Source organism: Sceloporus occidentalis, unplaced genomic scaffold (genome assembly GCF_023333645.1).
Source record: "Sceloporus occidentalis isolate IW3139 unplaced genomic scaffold, rSceOcc1.0.p SCAF_1, whole genome shotgun sequence".
Classification (NCBI taxonomy): domain Eukaryota; kingdom Metazoa; phylum Chordata; class Lepidosauria; order Squamata; family Phrynosomatidae; genus Sceloporus; species Sceloporus occidentalis.
The window spans coordinates 50,983,971-51,001,284 of NW_028316981.1; the positions used below are offsets into that span (position 1 = coordinate 50,983,971).

The 17,314-nt window shown below is 43.0% G+C and overlaps 1 protein-coding gene across 5 annotated transcripts in view; it reads left to right on the forward strand.

The window, feature by feature from the left end:
- GRIP2 (glutamate receptor interacting protein 2) overlaps window positions 1–17,314 on the forward strand; it is a 577,942-nt gene that overhangs the window by 538,814 nt on the left and 21,814 nt on the right. For all 5 annotated transcript variants that reach the window (XM_089520933.1, XM_089520954.1, XM_089520964.1 and 2 more), the window contains exons 16-19: window positions 258–403; window positions 651–795; window positions 8,978–9,117; window positions 15,066–15,242. In XM_089520933.1, coding sequence (XP_089377059.1) covers window positions 258–403; window positions 651–795; window positions 8,978–9,117; window positions 15,066–15,242 — 608 coding nt within the window. The remainder of the gene's footprint in view (window positions 1–257; window positions 404–650; window positions 796–8,977; window positions 9,118–15,065; window positions 15,243–17,314) is intronic.

Sequence of the window (17,314 nt, forward strand, 5' to 3'; positions counted from 1 at the left end):
ATTCTACAATTTTCTCAATTGTTTAAGATACTTATCCTGAAATATAGAAAATATTCACTGAAAATGTCATATATTCTCAGGCTTTAAAAAAGAGTTGGGTTTTTCCCCCCCACACATATATTCCTTACCTTGTATTATCCCAGACAAATGTCCCTTTAGTATCATACTGCCATCAGTACTACAGAAACCCTTGAAAAGAACAATTTCCCCTACTCTGGACTGTGTTAAACACACAATTGTTTCTTCTTTCTACCTAGGACTGGCACCTTAGAGCCTGGAGACAAGCTGCTAGCCATTGATAATATCCGACTCGATAATTGCTCAATGGAGGATGCGGTGCAGATTTTAAAGCAGTGTGAAGAACTTGTCAAATTGAAGATCAGGAAGGATGAAGATAATTCTGGTACAAAAACCTTGAACTAAGCTGTTCTCATGCTACATTAATAATATTCTCCAATAGTAATAAGGCTAGCAAAGAAACGGAGAAGCATTGTGCACTTTATTAATGCATCCATGTGTTCACATGCAATGCCCAGAATTGTTCCTACAAGGAGCTTCAAAGGCTTAAAGGTTGGGAAACATTCTGAGTTTAAATGCTTGCCTGAATGATTTCTATAATTGCTATTCAGCATCTTCTTTTCTTGTAACAGATGAACAAGAAACAACTGGTGCTATCATCTACACAGTGGAGTTGAAAAGATATGGCGGACCCCTGGGGATAACTATTTCAGGGACAGAGGAGCCTTTTGACCCAATCGTTATTTCAGGCTTGACAAAACGAGGGCTGGCAGAAAGGTGTGTTTCAGTTTGCATTCTACTGGGCAGAGGTCCAAGGTGATATCACATATATCAACCACTAGGAAATTCTCCTGCCTGCATCCCATTGAATTTTATGGCACATGCAAAAGAGAGAAATAGCATTTCCTGCACAACCATTTTCTTGTGTGCAAACAGACTGCACTCAATCTTAAAAGAAAGTCACATTTTCTAAGCTGTCATGGTGCAGTCTTATGGTCCTTGTGGAAAATAAGAGGCTTCCTTTGGGTATAGTATTCATTCTATCGAGCAAGTTTAAAGCTGTTAAAAGCAAGAAGCTCTATTATTATTATTATTATTATTATTATTATTATTATTATTATTATTATTATTTTAAATTAAGCCACATAAATGCTTCGACCAACTTACTTATTTATGAATTAATTTAGATGCAACATTCTTATTCCTTTAAAAACAACAATAGCAGCAGTATTTATCCAAACTGGCAAACACAGCTGCAAGATTTTAAAATAATAACTAAAGTATAATGAAAGCCAGCACTATACTAAATCTATAATGAAAAAAAATTAATCATCGCAGGCCCATAGTAACAGTAAAAATTGGATTTATAAAACTGTTATCTTTAAACATCTGCTGATAGGGAAAGGATTTTGTTGCTTACCTAAGGGCAAGCTGCAGTAGGGTCAGACAAACCTATTTTAGCAAGATGTCCCAGTGTCTTGATGTCACTGCAAAAAAGAGCTTAGGATTCATGATCACCTGCCATGCTTGGAGCACAAATACCAGCTCCATAGCTGGTAAAATAACTGTCATGACTGCTGTGCATAAATGGCATTGTGGAATTTGAGAAGAAATTTTGCAGAGTGGCTTTCTTTTCCACATGGGGCAGGGGAAGAGTTCTTCCATTTTCTCAAGATAAAAGTTACTAATAAATTTTGGTTCCATACATTTCAGAGGGAGAAACGTGCAGTCTCTATGAACCTTTGTAGGAGTGATAGGGGTTGGATGTAGAAATTAATGTCATCCTAGCCCTATCAGAATCATCCTACCTGAGGTCCATGATCCCTGCTGCTGCGAGAGGGCCATAGATGTTGAAATAATCTTCCATTGTCTTTCAGTGTCTACAGTGCCCCTTACTAACTATCCCAGGAAACCCATTAGCAAGGCTGTGTTGCAGAAATTCCCTGTTAAGCAACCTGTCCCCACTCCACTGTAAGGCCATTTATTCCCTTGGAAGGAGAATATTGGTGATGGGACTTGGGTATCATCCCACTTTCAAGAAATGGGTGTGCTTACTTGTCAAGATGGCTGAGAGTTTGTTCACATGCTTTAAATCAGTGGTTCCCAACCTTCCTAATGCCGTGACCCCTCATGTTGTGGTGACCCAAACCCATGAAATTATTTTCATTGCTACTTCATAACTGTAATTAAATAGATGTTTTCCAATGGTCTTGGGTGACCCCCATGAAAGGGTCATTCGACCTCCAAAGGGGTCCCGATCCACACGTTGGGAACCACTGCTTTAAATTAAAAAAAACAATATTACCATGCAACCCTATGGCAGTCCTTTGCCAAAATACTGATGCAGTATCACCCCAAGGATATTCCTTGGGGAAAATAAATATGGCTAGATGCAACATGGCAACTGACGTCTCCCCTTATCGCTACTAAGAATGCCTGTTAGAAGGATGCTACATCATCCTTTAGCCTGCAGCTACCCTGTCAAGGGTATGTATCTCCCACCTCCTCCTAGTGATATGAGTGTCTCCCCCTCAAAAATCAATATTTCAGGAGGTTTTTCACCTTTGCTAGGATATCACTGGAAAAATACCTAACCAAAACATTTGAGTCCTGCTCCCGCTGTTGTTCTTCTTCTTTCCCCTTCCTCCTCCTGCTTCATTTTTTTGACTAATACTGTAGTGACCTCTGCTGGATAGCTGGGGAATCAATGTAATGAATCAAACAGATAAAGAAAAGAAGAAGAAAGAAAAAAGCCACCCCCTAAATTGAGTTGATTTTTATTTTATTTGAATAAAATTCCAACAAGCATGATTTGAAAGATTGGCATGAAAGACTGTTTTCTGTATCCGAAAATAGATAGCATTCTTTTGTCTGTGAAAGTTATAAGCAAAAGCAATATACGTACAAAAGAATGTGGAAAGGAAACAGAGAACAAAAATGTGGTTTTTTTGATGAAAAGATAAAATGAGCCTGAATGGCAGCTCATACCTAGTTCCATCATACTTGGTAACTAAAATAGCAGAATTAGTATGGAAAGGGGAACCATTTTGTATTATTGTTATCCTGTGCAGACCATGGGTATGGCAAGGAAGCTAGTTGTGACCAAACAACATTTTTCTCAGTTGTGTGACTTAGGGTAGTAAAGGGGTGGGCAACTCCAGAAGTTCCAGGAGCTAATTTTTGGCCAGTAGGAACCTTAAACAGGCCACACCAGGACCATTTTTTTAAAAAATAAAAATAAAATAAAATTCAAAACAAATGGAAACTGGAAGCAGTTTCTGGTCCAATTCTGGTTTCTTTCCCCTCACTTTTTATTAATGTCATTTTACATCTGGGGAGTGTTGAAGAGCCACCCCTCCAGTGCAAAACGGGTACCCCTGGAAGCCTCCAGGATCAATAAAACAGCCTCTACTGTGCAAAAGTGGGCAAGTTTCTCTTGGTCTTAATATTGTTTAATTATACTTAACTGTACTGTGGCAGCATTTCCACTTTCCAGGTATGGCTGTGAAAGTCAGATAGTGAAGACAGCTGACACGAAGAGGATCAACTTATTTGAAATGTTGGAGGATATTTCAAATAAGATAATAATAATAATAATAATAATAATAATAATAATAATAATAATTTTTATTTATAGACCGCTATTCCGCAATGATCATAGCGGTGTACAGTAAAATTGCAACACAATACAAAAAATTGCAAGGCCTCTCTCCCCCTTAAGATGGTGGTTGGAGGAAGGCTCTTTGTCTTCCAGGCCAGGCCTCTCTCCCCCTCAAGATGGTGGTTGGAGGAGGGCTCTTTGTCTTCCAGGCCAGGCCTCTCTCCCCCTCAAGATGGTGGTTGGAGGAGGGCTCTTTGTCTTCCAGGCCAGGCCTCTCTCCCCCTCAAGATGGTGATTGGAGGAGGGCTCTTTGTCCTCCAGGCCAGGCCTCTCTCCCCCTCAAGATGGTGGTTGGAGGAGGGCTCTTTGTCCTCCAGGCCAGGCCTCTCTCCCCCTCAAGATGGTGGTTGGAGGAGGGCTCTTTGTCTTCCAGGCCAGGCCTCTCTCCCCCTCAAGATGGTGATTGGAGGAGGGCTCTTTGTCCTCCAGGCCAGGCCTCTCTCCCCCTCAAGATGGTGGTTGGAGGAGGGCTCTTTGTCTTCCAGGCCAGGCCTCTCTCCCCCTCAAGATGGTGGTTGGAGGAGGGCTCTTTGTCTTCCAGGCCAGGCCTCTCTCCCCCTCAAGATGGTGGTTGGAGGAGGGCTCTTTGTCTTCCAGGCCAGGCCTCTCTCCCCCTCAAGATGGTGGTTGGAGGAGGGCTCTTTGTCTTCCAGGCCAGGCCTCTCTCCCCCTCAAGATGGTGGTTGGAGGAGGGCTCTTTGTCTTCCAGGCCAGGCCTCTCTCCCCCTCAAGATGGTGGTTGGAGGAGGGCTCTTTGTCTTCCAGGCCAGGCCTCTCTCCCCCTCAAGATGGTGGTTGGAGGAGGGCTCTTTGTCTTCCAGGCCAGGCCTCTCTCCCCCTCAAGATGGTGGTTGGAGGAGGGCTCTTTGTCTTCCAGGCCAGGCCTCTCTCCCCCTCAAGATGGTGGTTGGAGGAAGGCTCTTTTTCTTCCAGGCCAGGCCTCTCTCCCCCTCAAGATGGTGGTTGGAGGAGGGCTCTTTGTCTTCCAGGCCAGGCCTCTCTCCCCCTCAAGATGGTGGTTGGAGGAGGGCTCTTTGTCTTCCAGGCCAGGCCTCTCTCCCCCTCAAGATGGTGGTTGGAGGAGGGCTCTTTGTCTTCCAGGCCAGGCCTCTCTCCCCCTCAAGATGGTGGTTGGAGGAGGGCTCTTTGTCTTCCAGGCCAGGCCTCTCTCCCCCTCAAGATGGTGGTTGGAGGAGGGCTCTTTGTCTTTCAGGCCAGGCCTCTCTCCCCCTCAAGATGGTGGTTGGAGGAGGGCTCTTTTTCCTCCAGGCCAGGCCTCTCTCCCCCTCAAGATGGTGGTTGGAGGAGGGCTCTTTTTCTTCCAGGCCAGGCCTCTCTCCCCCTCAAGATGGTGGTTGGAGGAGGGCTCTTTTTCCTCCAGGCCAGGCCTCTCTCCCCCTCAAGATGGTGGTTGGAGGAGGGCTCTTTGTCTTCCAGGCCAGGCCTCTCTCCCCCTCAAGATGGTGGTTGGAGGAGGGCTCTTTGTCTTCCAGGCCAGGCCTCTCTCCCCCTCAAGATGGTGGTTGGAGGAGGGCTCTTTGTCTTCCAGGCCAGGCCTCTCTCCCCCTCAAGATGGTGGTTGGAGGAGGGCTCTTTTTCCTCCAGGCCAGGCCTCTCTCCCCCTCAAGATGGTGGTTGGAGGAGGGCTCTTTTTCTTCAGGCCAGGCCTCTCTCCCCCTCAAGATGGTGGTTGGAGGAGGGCTCTTTATCTTCCAGGCCTGGCCTCTCTCCCCCTCAAGATGGTAGTTGGAGGAAGGCTCTTTGTCTTCCAGGCCTGGCCTCTCTCCCCCTCAAGATGGTGGTTGGAGGAGGGCTCTTTTTCTTCAGGCCTGGCCTCTCTCCCCCTCAAGATGGTGGTTGGAGGAGGGCTCTTTGTCTTCCAGGCCTGGCCTCTCTCCCCCTCAAGATGGTGGTTGGAGGAGTTGATCCTCTTCGTGTCAGCTAAGGATATTGTGGACCCCTTAAAAGATAAATAGATGGATGCTAGAGCAAAGCAGGCTTTTAGATGCTAAGATGACTAACTGGGGCTGTTGTACTTTGGACTTAACTTGAGATGACAAGACTCACTGGATAAGACAGTGATATCTTTATTGAGCCAACCAACTCTACTTGCTTCTTCATCAGGCAAAGATGTTAAAGATACAGGAGAAAGAAGGGGAAAAATGACAATGTTAGTCATAGGCCTGCATTTGATTAAAAAAAAAGATGTTGTGGTTGTTCTCCTCAATACAGATGGCATAGAAGGGTATTCATTGTGTGGTGTGAATAGGCCTCTGGTCAGGTTCCTTGTAAATAAAATCAATAAAAATTTTAAAGGGAGGGAGGGTTAATGGGTTTGATGTTGACATGCAAACTCTAGTAGTTTGTAGTTTAAAATAATATGTCTCAGTTCATCTGTATCAAAAAGGTTTTACACATACCACAATTTCTCATTCAAAAGTGACTTAAAGCCAGCTTGGATACAGTTAAAATTTGATCGTTCAATCAAACTGGATTTTTTTAAAACATGGAATCAGTACTTACAAGGTGGAATAAATTATTCCATTGGAACGGTGTGCTGAAGAAAATTTCACCAAATGGATTTTAAAGAAAAATAAAATGTGTTTTTTAAATGCCTGAAATCATATTTTTATCTTGTTTTTAATAATTTGATGTATTGATATGGATTTTTATGTGGATACTATTTGTAAATTTGTACATTGTGTAGTACTTTGTTGTAACCCGCTTTGATCTCCCAGGAAAAGCGGGCTATAAATAAACAGTTTATTATTATTATTATTATTATTATTATTCATGCAGGTAGGCCCTCCTCCTTCTGGCCACTTGGGTACTGGGAGGTTCAATCCAGGAAATAAACTTTAAATTTCATTAGGAAGACAAAAACTTTTGCCTTTGAGATGCAGTTTGTCTTGAATCCTTTGTGAGGCTACAAGCCCCTTTGTTAGGAAGAAAACACTGAATTTCTCAGGAAGCCTCCATGCTTTTGCATCAGAGAAACTTTTAGGTGCCCTTAAGGTAAAACATGCCCATGTAGTCCCAAATTAAATGAAAAATATAGTTTTACCTTTGTTCATGGTAGAAACTTGAAATAGTAAAGTCCCAGTCCATTAGTTCTCTCTGGTACAGTATCTTCACCAACATGGCTACCCCTGGATATGTTTTCTGGATAAGACAATAATGCTTGCTTAAGTGGGAGGTAATAAGAAAGGAGGAAGTCCACATTACAGGTTGATACATTCAGCAAAAGAAGCCACAACCCTGAGTCTGCAAGACCTGAGTAGGGCAGTTGATGATAGGGTGACTTGGAGGTCTCTCATTCATAGGGTCCCCATAAGTCAGTCAACTCATGAACAATAGCAATCACCTACCTGTACATTCTGTGACTACAACATTGTTGGTAATTTGTTATACAAGTTTAGAAATAAATAATAAAAAGCTTTAAAAATTGCAATTGTCTGTGGAGCCAATTGCCAATTGCAGCCCTCAGGGCACCCTTTGCTAATTCCTAGCACTGTTGTTTGAGTGATGGGCTGAGCCTGTAGAGACCCGGGTCCAGATTCCTACTTGGCTATGAAAGTCAGTGGATGACAAATACACCAAAGGCAAAACATAAACATAATGAATAAATAAAATGAATAAAAGCTCTTAAGTGTTCAACCATTCCCACCCCCACTTGGCATTGCAGTTCATTGCATGCATAGACCTGAGTATCTGCTCCAGCTGTAGCTAGCTGAATAGCATAACTGGGATATAAATAGAAGATGTGACATGATTCATCTGTGTAGCCATTGGCACACAGCCCACAGCTGAGCCATTCCTTGGGCTCCAACCATGTGCCGCATGAGAGAACTTGGAAACTCTGGCATTTCCTTAGATTATACAAGAAGCAACCTTCATCGCTGAGTTCCCAAGGCCACAGACTTTCAGGGGCCATATAAATGCACTGCTCCATAGTAGTTCATTAGTTCCATTTACTAAATTGCTAAATTCTGCCTTACACAAATTAAACAGAACCCCATTAACTTGAATGGACCACTGCTTGAAGGAAAAATCTTGGTACAGTTATTGCACTATATGTTTTGTGGTACTTAAGTTCATTATTATACACCATTCTGAGATCCTTGGATAGAGAATAAGATGTTAATTTTTTCAATAAAATAATGAAATAAATATTCATGGAGATGAGTATGTTTTCTTGGTTGTATACAGGGCTGTACCACATATTCTGTAACTTCAGTATCACTTCAGAATTAATGTATTCAGTGCAGCCAAAGCAGTGAGAAGAAAAAGGTTTGACTGTCACTGGGCATTTATTTTATTTATGTTCCTGCTACTTGACACCTTTATAGTTGGCACCCAGTTGCTACTTTGTTGTTGTTGTTCTGTCTTTTTTGACGTCACTTTTTGTCCTCTTGTTTGACCTCTCTGCCACTTCATCTGATTAGCTGTGGCAACCGGTGTCATTTTTGTTTTCAGGCATCCTCAACAACATTGACTGTGGCCACCTATTTGATTTCCATCTACCCCAGTCAGATTAAATGGCAGGGCAAGGCCCTCTGAACAACTCTTGCCAAGGAAACCCCATGATACGGTTGTGTTAGCCTCACCATAAGTCAGAAATGATTTAAAGGTACACAACAACAACAAGGGACAAATTAAACCCAAGGACAGGGAGAGCAAAGAAGTGTCCCAGAATCCCACTGATGTTTCCATGTACATATGAGTCTTTTGTATATTTGAACTTTTCAGTTTGTGTCTGTGTAGGGCAGAGAATGTGTCTAGAAAGAGCTTTGTAGGACCAGTTCTTGTTTTCTTTGAAAATGGTGGGCCCATACTTGTGAGTTATTGTATTTGCTTGATAGGAGAAGGGCATTTGGAAGCACACACAGAGCTTCTATTCCCATAGTGTATCATTCAGTAGGAATGAATAGCTGCTAAAGTACATGTAGTTGTATGTTTATTTTGATACTTAATTTCTGGTGACCACTGTGCTCTAGATTGTGTCATGTCACATTTATTTATTTGTTTGTTTGTTTATTTATTGGATTTATAACTTCTCTTTATTCCAAAAATAGGACTCATGATGGCTCAGAGAATAAAAGAAGAATGCAGTAAAAACTCCAAACAAGATCAACTGTTAAAACAGAATTAAATTTAACTCATTACATTACATTGGCTCACTGAATACGAGTGTCTTTAATTACTGGTGAAATAGTTTTATTTTGGACAGGTATTTGATTTTTAAATGAAATTAACTATGACATGCTCAATAGCTAGTTTTCTTGACTTGCCTTTTAGAACGGGAGCCATCCACGTTGGAGATCGGATATTAGCTATTAATAATGTAAGCCTTAAGGGGAAGCCACTGAGTGAAGCCATTCATCTTCTCCAAATGGCTGGAGAGACTGTGACTCTGAAGATCAAGAAGCAAACTGAAAGTAAGTCCTCCATCTTATTACTCCCTACCCTCTGAAATCTGTTTGTTGCATTTGGCACTGTGCCCCAACTAGAGTACAGATCAATGTGGCAGGATAGACTGTGCTGAAGAAACCCCTTTTTAAATGTGGTCACAAATGGGTAGCTACATTTTATTATGATTTGAGTTTTCTTCATGTTTTTGCTTTATTGTTCATATTTATATGTATTTTTTAACATTTTGTGCATTGCCCTGACCTGTTTTTTGGCCCACTTAAAACTGAATTCAAGCAACACATGGGCAAATTTCATTCTCTTTCTACCATATTAAAATTGCCAATTCTGTGAATGCAAACATCATGTAGGACTGGTCCATTTATGGAAAATATGTCTGTTTCCTCTGGAGATATCTTTCAAACAAGAAGAAAGGAAAGACAAAAAGATCCGCAGGTGACTCACTGGCAGGTGTGAGCTAAAGCACTCACTTGAAATTCTGATGCGAGGAGCTGACTTGATTCTGAACTGTTTCTCTCTTTTGAGCAACAACAACAAAATCTTTCAGTCCTGTAACTTAAAGAGGATTTTCAGTACTGCCAATGTGGAAAGTTCTTTTTACTTCTTTCTGCATTTCTCTCCTTCCTTAATGCTTCCCTTCAATCAGCTCCCTTTTGATGCAGCACTAAATGTCTAAAAGAACTGCTGAAAAGCCAATTGGAGAACAACTTAATAGGCATCCTCTGCTGCCAGCCACCTGTCAGTCAAACATCACACATCAAACTCGTTGGCTCTGCTGCAATCTTTGCTTTTGAAATTCTGAAGCAACAGCGACTGCCCTTGCCAGACTAAGGATCTCAGCCAATGTCTTGAAAGCAGTGAAGTTCATTTTCAAGTCCTGACTGAACTTCAGATATAAAATTGAGAAATAGGATTCTGTTCCTTAGTTCTTTGCTTTAATGAGGGCAACTGGCAGAATATCTGTGCAATCATTGATTCTTCATTATCCAATCTCAGACATGGGTGGGATCACACTAAAATGCCACTTAATTTTCCTGTTTGAGAAGGATTATTAGATTTAAACCTCATCTATTTTCTTACCACACTCACTCATTTAGTGCAAAGGATGTTCCTGTCACAATCCATCCTGCTTTCCTTCCTATGTGTGTGGGCCTTCAGGTCCCCTGTCAATTTATGGTGACCTCATGAATTTCATCGGATTTTCCTAGGGAAGGAATCCTCAGAGGTGGTTTTGCCAGTTCCTCCCTCTGAAATATAGCCTACAGCACCTGATATTCATTGGCAGTCTCCCATCCAAGCACTAACTAAAGCTGACCCTTCTAGGTTCCAGTATCAGATTATATCTGTTACCTTTATGGTATTTAGGCCTTTATCTTTCCTTCCTAGCTATAGTGAAATCAGAGCCAACATTCTGTTTGATTGCTGGCAAAGTGTCGATCTCTGTCAGCATTCAACCTTGTGTTCATCCCCAATCTGATAGTACCAAGGGGCTATCAGTGGGAAGGGAGATCCTGGTCATTACTTAACTGAAATTTCGTGGCTAGGGAAAAGGAGGAGCTGTCATCTACTTGGAGATCCATTGAGTACACCGGAGGTCCAGAAGCGAATGCCTCTTCTTCTTCACAGCTATGGGATGCCACAGGGATCTGTTGTTCATTGTCTTTATAACAGGGGTAGGCAACCTTTTTGAGCCGGGGGCCGGGTTGCTGTCCCTCAGACAACTGGGGGGCCGAAGTGGGGGGAGCTTCCACCCTCCGGGGGCGGGGCCGCATGCCAGGGGTGGAGCTTCCATCCTCTGGGGCGGGGCCACATGCCGGGGCGGAGCTTCCGCCCTCTGGGGCGGGGCCACATGCCGGGGCGGAGCTTCCATCCTGTGGGGCGGGGCTTTCTCTGCTCCCTTTCCCGACCTCCAGCTGTCTGAGAGACAGCTAGAAGTGGGGGGGGGATTGGGAGAGGGGGTGACAGGCGCGCGCCTGCTCCTCCTGCCCTTCCTTGGCCCCCAGCTGCCTCCCAGAGAACCAGTAAGGGCCTGTGAGGGGCAAGAACAACAGGCGCGCGGTCCCTGCTCCTGTCCTCGGGGCTATGCCAGGCCTCAAGTGTCCTCTGAAGGACACCTCAGGGCTGCCAAAGCCCCGCGGGGAGGAGGAGGCGTGTGCCTGCCCTCTCCTCCTCGGCCCCTTCCTTCGGCTGAACGGGCTCCAAGGGGCCCTTTCGGCCGAAGGGACGGCCGAAACCACTATCATTGTTAAAGCAGACCTTTTAGCATTAAAAGCACTGAAAATACACAGAAATGCACTTTGCAAAGTCACACTGTCTCAGCTTCAGAAAGACTGCATGTCTCAAACTGACATATCATCATCATCATCACTACCACTCTCATTGTAAAAGCAGACCTTTTAGCACTGAAAGCACAGAAAATACACAGAAATGCACTTTGGAAAGTCACACTGTCTCAGCTTCAGAAAGACTGCATGTCTCCGAAACTGACATATCATCATCATCATCACTACCACTCTCATTGTAAAAGCTGATCTTTTAGTACTGAAAGCACAGAAAATACACAGAAATGCACTTTGCAAAGTCACACTGTCTCAGCTTCAGAAAGACTGCATGTCTCCGAAACTGACATATCATCATCATCATCACTACCACTCTCATTGTAAAAGCAGATCTTTTAGTACTGAAAGCACAGAAAATACACAGAAATGCACTTTGGAAAGTCACACTGTCTGAAGCTGAGAACTGCATGTCTTCTTCCTCCTCCTCCTCCTGCTCCTTCCTTCCTCCTCCCTCCCTCCCTCCTCCTGCTCTTTCCTTCCTGCTTCTTCCACCTCTTCTTCTTCCTCCTTCCTCCCTCCCTCCTCCTTCTTCCTCCTTACTTCCCTCTTCCTCGTGCTCCTTCCTTCCTCCCTCCTCCTCTTCCCCTGCAGACCCCCGCCTCCCTCTCCCCAGGCCCGCGGCCCCACTGCCTCTCCCTGCCCTCTGGGAGGGCCAAGGCTTCCCCACAGGGCGGGGGGGAAGGCGTGCGCCAGCGGCCCCAGCGCTTTCCCCGCCCCTCAGGGCAGGCAGAGGCCGGCTCTGAGGGGCGGGGAAAGGCTAGCGCCGGCGTCCCCAGCACTTTCCCCGCCCCTCATGGAAGGCAGAGGCCGGCTCTGAGGGGCGGGGAAAGGCGAGCGCCGGCGGCCCCAGCGCTTTCCCCGCCCCTCAGGGAAGGCAGAGGCCGGCTCTGAGGGGCGGGGAAAGGCGAGCGCCGGCGGCCCCAGCGCTTTCCCCGCCCCTCAGGGAAGGCAGAGGCCGGCTCTGAGGGGCGGGGAAAGGCTAGCGCCGGCGTCCCCAGCGCTTTCCCCGCCCCTCAGGGAAGGCAGAGGCCGGCCCAGAGGGCCGGGGAAGAAGCGTGCCGGCAGCGGCAATCGGAGGCAGGGTCGGCCTGGGGCCGCTCCTACAGTGCCCGCGGGCCGGATCCGGCCTGCGGGCTGTAGGTTGCCGACCCCTGCTTTATAAAGTATTTGGGTGAATGAATAGCAGGCATGATTGTCAAATTCATAGCTGATACCAAATTAGGAGGAGGATCTGAAAATCCAGAAAATCAAGTTTCAAAATGATCTTAATAGTTTAGGGGGCTGGGCCAAAATTAACAAAACTAATTTCAACAGAGATAAATGTAAGGTACTACATTTAGGCCGGAAAAATGAAATACTCAGCTGTATAGCTGCCTTGACAACAATACATGTGAAAATAATCCAGGGGGCTTACTAGGCCACAGGGTAAACATGTGTTAAGAGTGTGATGTCATGACAATGAGTGTGATGTCATGACAATGTAATTTTAGGTTATCTCAACTGGAATATAGTGTATCTGCATCAAGGAAAGTAAAAGTACCACTCCATTCTGTTTTAGTCAGACCTCGTCTGAGTGTGACTCAGATGGTGTTTGAGGGCAACCAGACTAGGTTTGGGACTGATATTTATATCTGAGATCGTAGCCTCGATGCGTGCTAGGTGCTATTTTGTACCTGATGGTCTTCCTGGGAAATTGATAATGGCATTCCGGAACAATTGATGGCTTTAACTTGCTGCTTGTCAGTATATATTGAAGACTTAATCCATATTTACTCTCCAATTCTTTATCCATAATATCCAACAATAGGGAAGGGCGGACTGTATATCCATATGAACATTATGCCCCAAATTTTGGACCCACTTTATCACATACCTATTAACAGACTAATCTTTTGTCTCTAATTTCAGAAGCCATTTATATACTTTTTTAATTACGTGGTCATCATCTTTACACAACTTTAAATAAAACTCATTTTTCTAAATCTATGGCTGCATTTCTCTTGTCTTCATTAAATCTGTCCTTAAATTGCATACAACAATTAAGATTAAGATCTTTGCCTTCCATAATAATCATCCCTCTTCATTTAAAGTTCCAGCTGTCTTGTTCAAGATACAAGTTTGTACTTATACCAAACTCATAGGAGAGTCTTTCTAATACCATGATTTCTAAATTCAGCATGTGTCTTAACTTTCTCATACCATGGATAACCATGCCAACTAAATCTTAAATTATGGCCAGTTGCTTCCAATCTTATGATTCTATGGGAACTCCTCATTAGTGGTCAGTGACGGGCCAAGGGGGTAACAGCTGAATCAACTGTATAATGAAGGCAGCAGGAGAGTAAGGCATTAGTTTTTACAGGACATAGAAGGTATAGTGAAAATAACTGTGTCTAGAAATCTGAGAGCTGCAGGCAATATATGTTCAGCAGTGAAAAACACATAGTTACACTCTCCCTGATAATTTCAGGACTAGTGCTGGAGAGATCACTAGAAACCTGGGATGTATTTATTTACAAATGTACAAGATGAATACTGGTGCATAGCACTTCTGGCAAGTAGCACACCCATGGCTTTATTTGTTTGAGCAGTGCTTGAACTCTAGCGTTCCACTCAAAGCTCGGTGCACTCTTCCTCTTTTTCTCCAAAAGCTGTAATGTATTTTGCACACCGAACACAGCTAGATTGGGGAATCACTTTCCTTTCATCAAATCACTCTTACATTCCAGTGGTGATCTGCACTCATAGCTCAGCTGCTTGTGTCTATTCAAGAAACAGCTTAAGCCATTCACAGGAGGAATCTCTTTGGCATGGTTTGGTGAGAATTCTGAGCAAAGTTTCTTTTCCTCAGATAAGCTCTGGAGCCCTCTCTGCAAGAAACATTTGACGTGAAATGGTTATGGCAGGGTGAAGGTTAATGCCCATTTATCATTCCAAGCCTGAAGGATCAAAATTGGAATTCCATAGTCATTTTGAATTAATCATCATAAGCAATTTCATCCATCCTAATTTTTGGTACTTTAAGGAGGGTTTTTTCCCCTTCCTTTCTTTCAAGAACAGTCTTTATCTCAGGAGATGTTGTAAGGTCAAAGAGAAAATTGTCTAGATGATGACGATTTAAGCATTCAGTGAAGAATAAATCGCTTCCCTACCACTAAATCTGAAAACCATTTTCTTGGAAATAAGTCTCTAATTGATTTTAGTGAAATGTATTTGCAAGCAAATGCACTTACGATCGCCTGCTGGCAGGAGAAATGATTTGTTCGTTTCATTGCCTAGAAATCTATTGTCCTTGATCTTTGTTTCAGTTATGAATGGCTCAGCGTGAAGGTTGTATGGCCCAAAAAATGTATTTAATTAATTATTGCATTTATATGTTGCCTTCCTCCCAAGATGGGACCCAAGGCAGCTACAGGATGAAGGAGGAGGAAGAGTACACTGCCTTTGTCAGAGTGCTAAGGAAAAATCCTATATTTTCTGCAGCTTCTGAAACTTACCCACTGTTAGCTGCTGGCTATAAAAATACATAATATAAAGAGCAGGTGAGCCAGTTACAATATTTGGAAATATGTCTCAGTAACACTTTTTGATGATATATGTGTCTGTCTGGTCTCCAGGGATTTATCCAAAAAAATCTGGAAGTATGAATGAAGTGAGTGACCCAGAAGATGACTTGACTGATTCTCAGAAAACTAGTAAACTCTCCGAGATCTATTCCACCACCATCCCTAGTGTGGACAGTGCTATGGAATCCTGGGATGGTTCTGGCATCGATGCGGGTTATGGAAGCCAGGGTGAGTTGGCACTTCCTGTTTCTTTATTAGGTGAATACCTGGAACACAGTGAGGAGGAAGTTCCTTTCATCTGAACTGAATCCTGAGAGAATAAAATTGACCCTTTTGACTCTGTTGTCAATTGCCAAGGATCAATCCATACATTCATTTCTGAAGGGATAAAGTGTACTAAAATAAAAAATAATAATTAAGTAGTCAGAAAAAGTAATCAGAATGTGTGCTTTTAACTGACTTCTGTCATGCCCTCTGAGTAGCATTTTCAGGGTGGTTTACCAATTAATGGTTTGGCAATATGTGTTTGATATATTGAACAGGAGCCAGCAGTTGCCAGGGGTGGGTTTCTTTCTTTTTTTAATTAATAATAGTAATAATAATAATAATAATAATAATAATAATAATAATAATAATAATATCAGTGCTGACTTAAGAGATAGTACAGACTGGTTGAATGGAGTCATTCAGTAAAAACGTCAGCTCAAAATGCATCTGCACTGTTAAAGACACATTCCGTGTTGGAGGTTATTATTGTGAATAAGACAGCCAGCCTCATAATGCCTTTGTATTGATCAGTGGTGTAGCCACTTCTGAAGTACAATTCTGTTTGCTTCAGTTCCAAACAGATACGTCAGAGATAGAAGGGGGGGGGGGGGCAGAAAAGAAAAGCTTGAATGATGAAACTGTTGGAATATCAATTGTTTGGCTCTTATGTTTATTTAGAAAAAATAATGCTAAAATGATATATCATGAAAGGTTTGTAAGATTATTCCTAGTGAGGGAAAAGTGGACAGAGTGTTGTCATTCACTCTCAATACTAAATATCACTGAGAGCTTGGGAAAATATTATTATTATAACAGCATTACTACTACCTGCCTCTACCTATGGATCGAGGTAAGGAACAACAACAATTAAAAGAGTATATAAACCAATATATATTACAATCGATCAATATTTTAAAATTCATAATTTAAAAATAATCTGGGGAAGAGATTGAGGTCATTGCACAGTCTTGGGGCAGCTGAATAAAATGGGTAACAGTCAGGCTATTTTGGCTGACTGAAGTGGATATCCCCCAGAGATTCTGAATGCACAGGGTGGAGTATACAGAAGAAAGTGATCCTATAGGTAACGTGGACCCCAAATCCCTCCCCCTTGCCATAATTCCCAGAATACACCTGCCAGCATGCCAAAAATAACTTTACCAAACTTTGATATCACCCTGTAAAACATGTCAGAAGTAGATTTCAGGACAGACAAAAGACAGGAGGGGAAGTTGCCACATAAACTTATCTTTTAAAAAGTCATATCCTCAAAACTACAAAGAATCACTCATAAATAAGGCCCCCACAGGATATTGATGTACTGCTCAAAGCTTTTCCCCCAAATGCACATTCTAAGATAAAAAGTGTTCCACCCATGCTTGCCTCAAGAGATGGGTTAGAAAACCACAATTTCCATCCAGTAATTGCCACTTGAGATTTTCCACTTGAGTAAAGGGAATGCCTATCTATAGAGACTTCAGGCTTTCAGAAGGTGGCAAGATTGAGAGGTACAGCTGCAATGAATAATAGCAGTAAATAAAAGTATGTCCCCCAAAACACTGTGTTCACTATTCTTCTCTGTGGGTGAGATAACATGGATACCTGTCATAAATGTATACAGTAATTGTAATGATATACTAGCTAGAACCACTACATTGCTTAAAAGATCTAAGAGAGAGAGAGAGAGAGTTCAAAGACATACCACATTCACAGTATCTGAAATGGTTGACCAAAAATGAGATATTGCTGTTTTCTCACATCACTGTGTTTTATTTTCTTTAACTGCAATTTTCTAGTTCAGTTATGAGAACTAGCATGATATAGTGGTTTGAGTGTTGGACTTTGACACTGGAGACCAGGGTGTGAATGGATGATGCTTGGCAAGTCACATTCTCTCAGCCTCAGAGAAAGGCAAAGACAAACCCCCTCAGAACAAATCTCATCAAGAAAACCCCATGATAGGTTTACTGTAGGGATGAAAATTTGAAGACATGTTTCGTTTCTTTTATATGTGGCAGTAGTGCTGTCATTTA